Source organism: Pseudoliparis swirei, chromosome 6 (assembly GCF_029220125.1).
Source record: "Pseudoliparis swirei isolate HS2019 ecotype Mariana Trench chromosome 6, NWPU_hadal_v1, whole genome shotgun sequence".
NCBI lineage: Eukaryota > Metazoa > Chordata > Actinopteri > Perciformes > Liparidae > Pseudoliparis > Pseudoliparis swirei.
In genome coordinates this window covers 13,211,360-13,221,505 of record NC_079393.1, presented here as the reverse complement: position 1 = coordinate 13,221,505, position 10,146 = coordinate 13,211,360, and the positions used below count along the sequence as shown (strand labels likewise).

At 40.3% G+C, this 10,146-nt stretch overlaps 1 protein-coding gene across 1 annotated transcript in view; it reads left to right on the top strand.

Annotated features, from left to right (window-relative positions):
* The window catches only part of LOC130194990 (ras-specific guanine nucleotide-releasing factor 1-like), a 13,378-nt gene extending 3,232 nt beyond the window's left edge, over positions 1-10,146 (top strand). Inside the window, exons 2-15 of the mRNA XM_056416215.1 lie at positions 708-956; positions 2,359-2,729; positions 2,815-2,934; positions 3,881-4,051; positions 4,240-4,346; positions 5,006-5,118; positions 5,193-5,253; positions 5,976-6,079; positions 6,173-6,257; positions 6,353-6,550; positions 6,645-6,724; positions 6,819-6,936; positions 7,034-7,102; positions 7,937-10,146. Of these exons, the coding sequence (XP_056272190.1) occupies positions 708-956; positions 2,359-2,729; positions 2,815-2,934; positions 3,881-4,051; positions 4,240-4,346; positions 5,006-5,118; positions 5,193-5,253; positions 5,976-6,079; positions 6,173-6,257; positions 6,353-6,550; positions 6,645-6,724; positions 6,819-6,936; positions 7,034-7,102; positions 7,937-8,029 (1,939 nt within the window). The 3' untranslated portion in view covers positions 8,030-10,146. The remainder of the gene's footprint in view (positions 1-707; positions 957-2,358; positions 2,730-2,814; positions 2,935-3,880; positions 4,052-4,239; positions 4,347-5,005; positions 5,119-5,192; positions 5,254-5,975; positions 6,080-6,172; positions 6,258-6,352; positions 6,551-6,644; positions 6,725-6,818; positions 6,937-7,033; positions 7,103-7,936) is intronic.

Genomic DNA, 10,146 nt, shown 5'->3' with positions numbered 1-10,146 from the left:
AATTTAATATTTTGCTTGAGAATAGGTTGACAACGCTACAATGATATTAATCAAGGCTACAACGTTAGCCGAATAGTTATGTTGCGAATCATTAGGCCTTTGTCTCTCTTTACCAGTTGCCACTTGTGTTTGTCCTCTTGAAAAGAAATCTGTAAGCTTGGCACATTTGGCAGCATCCTCCTCCAATGCCTTTCTTTTTTTCAACCTGGCTTTTTCAGCCCCTCCTGCCCTCTTCCTCCCGTCCATCCTCCCTGACGCGTATCGCTGCGGTCGGGCCGGCCCAGCTATCCGTAGCTGAGAAAACGTTTTGGAAAAGACGGCTAAGGACCGAACCAACTCTATTTTGGAGGGGTGAAGTTCCTCGCATGGTACAACCCATGCAGAGGCTGCGGTGTCAGAATGCTGAACGTGTGTAGCCCACTTTAAGAGAAGATGGACTAACGTGACAAATGTCAACAAATAAAATTCTCGACCGGCCCAGAAGTGAAGCGGCCCACCGGGAACTCTTCCGATTCTTCCAATTACCCACCCCGGGCCTGCCTCTACCTCAGCAACACATAAGGAGTTACCAGAGAGAAATCTGTCATACGTGCATCACCAGCCACTATCTCATCAAGTCCATGCATTTACAGTCCATGCATCTCTTTGCAGTTTTTTTTACGGCATTTGTTTAAAATGTCTAATTCTTATAAAAATGTTTTGAGCAGGTCAGATTCAAGTCTGTACTGCGATGACGTAGACATCCGCTTCAGTAAGATGATGAACTCCTGCAAGGTGCTGCAGATCCGCTACGCCAGCGTTGAGCGCCTGCTGGAGAGACTGACTGACCTCCGTTTCCTCTCCATCGACTTCCTCAACACCTTCCTGCACTCCTATCGCGTGTTCACCACAGCTGATGTGGTGCTCGACAAACTCATCACCATCTACAAGAAGCCGATCAGTGCCATCCCTGCTCGGTAAGTCAAGTTACATGTGGAAAGACTAGAATATTGCGAGGTTATTGACGATAGTAACAATAGACCAACGAATCTTGGGAGATATGTTCGGCATCCTTGCAGACTTTTTTGTTGCATAAAAAGAAGACTGATCTTTAATGATGTGAAGCTTTGTCGTCCTTTCATCAATGCAACAATGCAAGATGCTTGTAATTGAACCTCTAGGTTTAATTGCAGCGATACAACCCGTTTACTTCTGTTTCATATGAAAACATTATGAATTTATTTATGTTTTTTTTATAAACTGAAGATTAGTTTCACCTGATGAATCTCACTTCAGACACAAAAGCAGTACAGTGTCTTCAGCAGCTCTTACACAAAGCATAAAACAAGAATTAATCAACAACTTTTCCGGAAATTTTTAAATGGTCACCTTATTTAAATGACTGTGTTTAATGAGTTGGTTGTGGTGTTTAATATGTGATAGTTAGATGACCCTGTCATTTCTTATCCGTTTCTTGCAAGTCCAAGGTCATGTCAAAGAGGTAAATGCAGGATGGTTATGAGTGTGAACATATGTAGATATTTTGTATGTGTGTCCCATGGGACAAATAGTGTTCACATAATATATGTGACACTAGAACAGTGAAGTCCAGGGATCTTCAAAGCTTTGTGTCAGCATTTGGGGAGTTTGATTCGTTGGTTAGTGTGAGCACAGAAAAAGAGCAGATGGAGGGGTAGATGAAGACAGGCTCTAGGATGCTTCAGTGTCATTGTTTGTGTGTGTATTTATGTGTGTGTTCAGTGATCAAAGGCAGTAATTGGTTTCAGTCTCTCCTGTCTGTCTGGGAACGTCTCAACTGGGCTCCGTGGCTCTATGGCAACCAACCTTGGTGCTGCAGGACCCCACCCTCCTCCTCCCTCTCCTTGTCTGCAAAGATCCATAGTGTGAAATATTGACAAAGTGTTGCAGTGGGGCTAACTCACCGCTCTGCAGGCCTCGAGCAAAGGCCCCCACTCTGGGGTTCAGATCACGGGGAGCTCCCATGCCCACGCCCTGCTGCATGCTCTCCCGTGGAGCTTGTCATGTCACTGTGAAACACATACACTTGGCTGCTTGTGTCAGCAGTGGCCATGCGCACTATCACTCGGTGTGCTATTTATGGGAACCCGTGAGGTCGCCAGGAGGGTGGCAGGGAGTGGGAGAGGTTTTCTGCAACACTGCAGCTTGTATCCTGTTCTAAAACAACGAGACATGACTGCAAAGAGACTTCAGGTTGCTATGATGACTTGGGTTGCAGGCATTATTTAGGAGGTGTTGTGTATTTAGCTAAGCTTTTAAAACAGAGAAGAGTTACCACATATTGAAGGAAATGGTTGTGATGTCCTTAATTAAAATGCATATATCCTCCCCTTGATGCAGGTCCCTGGAGTTATTCTTTGCCAGCAGTCAGAACAGTAAACTATTGTATGGAGAGCCTCCCAGCTCCCCCAGAGCCACCAGGAAGTTCTCCTCCCCACCTCCTCTCACTATTGCCAAGAATTTATCCCCAAATCGCCGGCGGAAGCTCTCCCTCAACATCCCCATCATCACTGGGGGCAAAGCTCTTGACCTGGCTGCCCTCAGCTGCTCCTCCAATGGCTATGCAAGCGTGTACTCATCCATCTCCCCATTCAGCAAGACCAGCTTGGACATCAACAAACTGTACGTGTCCAGTTCCGTCTCTAGCAAAATCCCTGATGAGGGAGAGGACAAGAAGGACAAGGTGGAGGATACATCAGTGAGCAAACAAGGTAGGTCAGCAAGAGTCAATTATCACCAAAGTATTCCCATTTTGATTTGATGATGGTTTTATTGAAATGTTGTATTTTGCTATAGATCACTCTGTACCAGAAGAAAGTGGCAATGATCCAAACCAGAGTCATGAAGGGGATCTAGAAGCCTCTCCCAGCAAATCACCAACGACCCCAAAAAACATCAAATGCAAAAACTCCTCAGGTACATTGTGTCCTAAACATGTACTGTGATGTAAATACAATGGTCCACACCAACATGGCACCAATCCAATGCACCAGCGAATTCCACATATTAGAGCCTTCTGCACTAGTTTGTTTGACAACAGTAACAGACTAAATAATAAGGATAATACTTGTAGCTGAATGTTTATTTTTATTTTTATGTTTGGAAAAGGGGCACTATTTACTCTCTGCAAGTTGTGGAATGGTTTGTTTTTCTCTCAGTTTGCAATAGTTAATAGAACAAATTTGTCTTGTGCAAAACGAACAGAAAGACAAGCTGCCACTGTGACGTGTAATTCATATAAAATATGAACTGGTTGATGGTTATGATTATGTGGGGAAAGCCAATGCTTGACTTCAGTAGGTGTTAGGGAAACTTGTGTCATACATAAAGAGTGTGCTTTCCCTCCCGCCCCCACAAATGAGGCTGTTTCACTGGAGCCAAGATTATCTCTGCCTTATAAATCTCATAACAAAATCACACAATGGAGTTTAAAGGAATATATTGTGTGAAGTAAAGAAATAACTTGACTTGCTCAGCTGCTTCTGATCAGTGTATGTGCAGGATTTAAACATAGCAGACTGCAGAGAATCTGTTGATTCCTCTGTTATGCTGATATTTGGTGGCTATATTTAGCTGTAACCATCTTGAATATCAAAGCCTCTCGTAAAGGAAAGTCTGGAGGGAAACTGTTGTGTTGGCTCATAGTGCCCCCTAGTGGATGTCTGTACAACAAGAAGCAGATCATTCTTCAGTCAGTACAGACGAGAATATATCACAAGCACTTTTCTGTAAATGTGTGTTTGTTGCCAAAGCTGTAATGTATCTTTAAAGTGACCACAAAAAAATAATTGACATGAAACCAATCTCTTGCCATTTTCCAATGGGTTATTCTCTTTTTATTATTATTTGTGCCTCCCTGTAGAGTTCTCACTGTTTTCCTACAACAATGGCATGGTGATGTCCTCATGTCGAGAGCTGGATAACAACCGCAGTGTCGTGTCCGCTGCCTCCGCCTTTGCTATTGCTACAGCTGGAGCCAATGAGGGCACACCTACCAAGGAAAAATATCGCCGGATGTCCCTCGCCAGTACTGGTAAAACATCTATTCACTATTAGGCCTAGGGTCCAGTCTCAGTCACTGGTGAACATAATGGTTATGTTAAAATTACACCATGTCAGGTCAACTGATATTAAATGTATGAGTTCCTAAAACGTTGATGCTCTTTGTTGCCAACGTGATATGAGTTTGATGTAGAAACTCACGTGATATGTTTTCTGCAGGCTTCCCAACCGATCAGAGAAATGGAGACAAAGAGTTTGTGATCAGACGAGCAGCGACGAACCGAGTCCTGAATGTCCTGAGGCACTGGGTGTCCAAACACTCTCCGGTAAAGCTTCCGTCAACAAAGTTCAAGGCACAGTTATCGGCACAGTTCATATCATGCCGGAACACTGCCACGGTTTTCAAATGCGTATACTAATTAATTGCCTCTTTTCATATTGATCCTGTAAGTCAGCTTTTGTCGCAGAGAAACAGAAATGTTACAATTATTTCAGTAAAATCTTTGGATTTCTGTATGTGTGTGTAACTGCAGAGAACCCAGAGTATTTTAGACTCAATATACAATTTTATTTCCATCGTCCGATCAGCTAGAAAACAAGTTGGCATAAAATAAAATAAAAGATTATTGTCTTGAAGGGCAGTCATTTAATGCACGTCCCTGGATGCCTTTGGCCAATCCCAAAGCCACCTGCTGAATGTATTGCGTCATGCGAATCAGCTGATTTGTCTTTGTTAACATGTGCTTTGCAAAACTAGTTGCATAATATTGCAAAATAAATTGTACAGAGACCTTTCTTTGAGGACTGTTTGTCAAAAACAGATGAGGAAGTTTACAAGAAAACTGAACAAGAATTAGTTCAATGAAAATAGAGCACCTTTTCAAATAAAATCTAAAAAGAAAAGAATAACACACATTGGTGATTGATGATAACATTGTTTTCAAGCCACATGCCACATGTTGTGTGCTGTCTGTCACTTCTTCAGGACTTTGAGAGCAACAATGAGCTGAAGACTAAAGCTATTGCCTTCCTGGAGGAAGTGATGCATGACCCTGAGCTGTTGACCCTGGAGAGGAAAGTAGCAGCCAACATCATTAGGTACTGTTTTGTGCAGTATGATTGTGGGATTAGTATGATACTGTACATACTTCAGAGCTTGACATTTTTTTCAGGACTCTAACTCAGGAAGACCACAGTGACAATCAGATAACCCTTGAAGACGTGACAAAACTGGTGAGTGAATCAGCTTTTAATCAAAATTACTGAAACACAAAAAAAGCAAATACATGCACATTGAGACAAGTCAACCAGAAGCGCGCACATTAGAGCTGCCTATTATACACATTATAGCTGCCTATTTTCATTATTGGTTAATCACATGAATATTTTCTCAATTAATTACCTCTAATGACCTCTCCAAATGTTTGTTTTTTCAAAAATCCAAAAATATTTGGTTTACTGGTACAGAACATGAAGAAGGTTTAAAAATATTCATATTTGCGAGAAAGGAAACATAATCTCTGTTCTGATCATTTTTTATTATCAATTATTGCTGCTGATCATTTTCTGTCTCTCAATTAATCAGATTAATTGACGAGTTGTATAAGCTCCAATCCACATCAACTGAAAAGTAGATTTGTACACTTGAAATGAAATGTTGAGATCTAAATTGGACATTTCTGTACCCCAAAAAAGTCCATTCATTTATCCATTATCTTTACTGACCCAGGGCTATCAGCTCTCATCCCTTTCCCGGCAGAAAGGTGGCATCCCACGTCCCAGTGTGCGATGCCAAGGGTCGGCTCCATTTAATGTAAATCTAATCCACTGAACCATTGCCCAGTCTAAAGAAAACTCGTCATAGTATTTATGTTCTGTGTTTCGCTTATTTGTTACTTTGTGTCAAGTTGCATGATACAGTTTTGATCGTTTTCGGCCTGTTTTGTTTCTCGTAGATGGGTGAAGGGAAGGCGGAGCACTTTGAGAGTCAGTCTGCATTGGAGATCGCAGAGCAGCTCACTCTGCTGGACCACCTGGTGTTTAAGGTCATCCCATATGAGTGAGTGCCATCACATCTCAGCTGCATGTCTGTGGCCAAGAAGGACAAACGGACCGATTCAGTGTTCACTTTTCATTTTCAATCTGTTATCAGGGAATTCTTTGGACAAGGCTGGATGAAGAATGACAAAAATGAGAAGACGCCATACATCATGAGAACAACAAAGCATTTCAATGATGTATGTTCCAATCTACAAGCCCCTTACACTTTGTTCTGTGTTACTGAATGTGAAATGATAATACTGAGTATTTGTTTCCCCCTTTCCTCTGCAAGATAAGCAACCTGATTGCTACAGAGATCCTGCGCTGCGATGACGTGGTCACTCGACTGTTGGTCATAGAAAAGTGGGTGGCTGTAGCAGACATCTGCCGCTGTTTCCACAACTACAACGCCGTGCTCGAGATCACCTCCTCCCTCAACCGCAGCTCTGTCTTCCGTCTCAAGAAGACCTGGCTCAAGGCTTCCAAGCAGGTGTGTATCTCCCTAACCTTTGTTTGTTAAGCTATTTCTTCCTGATGTGCTTTGTGTTATCATTAATTGTGTTCTTGATAACTCTTTCTTCTAGACAAAAGCATTGATTGACAAGCTGCAGAAGCTGGTCTCATCAGAGGGGAGGTTCAAAAACCTGAGAGAGGCGTTGAAGAAGTGAGTTCAGTTCAAGGACACAGTGTTGTGCTGGATCAATAAAGCAAGCTTGCAGTACAAGTGGATGGTGTGTGTGTGTGTGTTTCCCCACCAGCTGTGATCCTCCCTGTGTGCCCTATCTGGGGATGTACCTCACGGACCTGGCTTTCATTGAGGAGGGAACGCCAAACTACACAGAAGACAACTTGGTCAACTTCTCAAAGATGAGAATGGTAAGGTGTTCGGTGTCCTGACGCAGGAGAGAGTTTTTGCAAGTGTGTGTTTTAGTTGTGTGTGTTCAGAATTTAACATCCTGCTGTTTTTTTTCAGATTTCTCACATCATCAGAGAAATCAGGCAGTTTCAGCAAACAGCATACAAGATTGACCTGCAACCAAAGGTAAACGAATACCAAAACCTTTCTGGCTTGTGACAAATGCAGAGGCCAAGTGCTATTTCAGTTTCACAAGCACCTGTAGTGTGTACAGGGAACTTCAGGTTCTTTTGAAGAGCTGATCAAAGACATTTGCTCTTCAGGCACAGGGAGCAAGAAGAAGAGGTCAAGTCAACTTTATCTGTACAACACAATATCGCACAACAATTTCCTGAAGGGGTTTTACGACCTGTACAGCTTATGAAACTCTCTATTCTTAGTCTCTAGACCCTTCTTTATTAAATTAAATGCTTTGATATCATCAGACATGTTGGTTTCAAACACTTTTATCAGGGTATCAGGGCAAAAAAAGTAAAAATCAACCTAATAAAAATCCAATTAACATTTTTTTCGGAGGCTTGAAGAGAATATGGCAACAAAATAAATCTGATTAAGTAAAACATAAATAGAGTTGTTTATGCTTTTCTATCCTTTCAACTGTTTTGAGTAATACACTTTTTTGCAGGATCAACTAGATCGATAGGAAGAAAATAAGAAGAATATGAAATCTATTTTTCCTTACATGTCATTATTGTATCATATATGAATTGGTGTATAGTATTCTTCTTCAGCCCTCTAAAACAAATAAAATAACTCATAATATGACATACTGATGTGCTACACCTCATGATCGCCTCATTTGAAGGGCTTACAAACCAACAATTTGACCACCACTTTTTATCGACAGTCAACGATTGTTGCTGCCTTAGCAACTTTGTGTTGTTTGAAAAGTGTGCAGATTCATTTCAATGAAGGAAAATTCCTCAAACATGCTTTTGTTTTTGTCTTTTAATCTTCCAGGTAGCCCAGTACCTACTGGATAATAGCTTTGTTCTGGATGAAGAAAGCATGTACGAAGCCTCTCTCAGAATTGAGCCGAAAGTGCCCAACTGATGGGGAAGTTGGTCCACGACATTATTTCCTCTGTTAATATTACACATCAGTTAACAAACTCATCAACATTTGTATAGTTGTACATGTTTAATATATTTGCTCTTCTGTACAGTAGATGTTTAAGTTTGTTTGACGACACAAAACCTTTCAGTGTATATTTTTAGTTTGTTAATGTTGCCATGATGCCAACTGCTTTGAGGTTTATTTTTATTTTTATTTTGGGTATTTCAAGCATAATAACAGAGGTCCCTTTGCCTGCACATAACTGTGTTTTCTTAGTGACTAATGACATTATTTTGCATCATCTCGTACCTTATTAACTGCGCTTATTGAGCACTCGTGCTGCTGACCGTTGTTCTCTTGGCCTGAATTTCATCAATGACTGAGTTTCTCTGCAACCAATGTAGCATTGTGATAATTTAACTGTGTCTAATCAGGTAAAATATTACAGAGAAAATAAATGGATTTAAAGATATGTAACAATGATCAATGGAGATTGGATCATTAAACCTGAAGCATAAATGTCTCTATGCTTCTCAAAAACAGGATTTAGATTTTAATTGATGCTCACTAATCGAAAGTCAGAGGTTCCCTACAGTTTATTTTGCCCTGCAAACCATTTATTTTTAGATAGATAGATAGATATATACTTTATTAATCCCCAAGGGGAAATTTGTCATTACAAATAGTATCATTGTGAACCAGCTTTGAGACAAATGCTAACATGCTTATGTTCATCATCTTTGTTTAGTGTGATAGCATGCTAACATGGGCTAATTAGTAGCCTACTAAAAAAAAGTAGCGACATCTGAGGCTGATGGGAATGTTTAAAGATGTGTCATTTAGTATTGGACCAATTAAGATGTTTACCTGATGATGGCTCGAGATGAAAAGTCCGGGCATCACCAACAGGATTATAATTCAGTGAGTGGGACATGAGTCTGTCCCACTTTCCATGGCACTCCGTCAAATAGTCGTTAAGACTTTTCACTAGAAAACACAAACGTGTGAAACTCATGGTGGCGCTAGAGGAACAGGTCAAGGGATTACTGAAGGTATATCCTCTGGAAATTGTGGATATTTTTACTTGGGCTGTCCCTATCCAAAGAAATTCGTATGATTTTGTTGACAAATTAAATAGGTGATTTAATCTTTAAAAAACGACTAATTGACCAAAGAAATCGTAGTTAACTAAAACTAAAACGCTTGTTTAGTCGACTAATCCACCAAAAGGGGGCAGCCCTAATTTTTACAAAATGTCAATTGATATCCAATAGTTGTCATGCTGCTATCACAGAATAGAAATTTATTTATTACTGGTGAAAACGGGAATGAGTAATGCAGAACAGGCATTCTTTTCTAAATATGAAGACATTTTTACAGTTTCTTCGCTTCCCAAATTTTCTGAGGGCCGATTACAGTCCACAGACAACCTCTGCTCTAAAACACTTCCTCCATGACCTGAAATCAAAAATAACGAGAAAAAAAAATTTATATTTGTATTTGTTGTAAAGCAATACACTCTTACGCTAAATCTCTTGTCACACATTGCATTATATTATCTAATCCGTGATAAGGAGACAATGAATATCTTTAAATTGCTATGATTTACAGTTAAGCATTAGACATCTGAATTTACCGTTACACTCAAAAAATACCAATGCAGTACAGTGAGTTGTTCAAATTTCATGTTTCTTGGATTTTAGTTTCACTCATAAAAGAAAGTTAACATGCTTTGGAAAGTGTTGTATCTTCAGGTTTGGCGATGATTCTGTAGAGTAAAAGGTTTTGCTCCTCTGTCATTAAAAGACAATCTGTCCTTTATGGTGTTCCAGTGATTGTGGAACGTGACTGTATATCACTCTGTTATATGCATTGCTGTTTAAACTTATTATAAAAACTTATGTGAATGACCTCTGCCTGCAGCATTCAAACACTATTTTTGGAGTAGTATAAGAGAGAGTGACCTGCTCTTTATATGAACATGGGAAAGTATTTTGGACTTTGTTGTTAATTCACCTGACTGAGATGTGCTGTACATTTTGTACATGAAACCCTGCATATTTCTCAATGTGGAACAGTGTAATCCTTTCAACAAAATAAAAGTTGTATCTCAA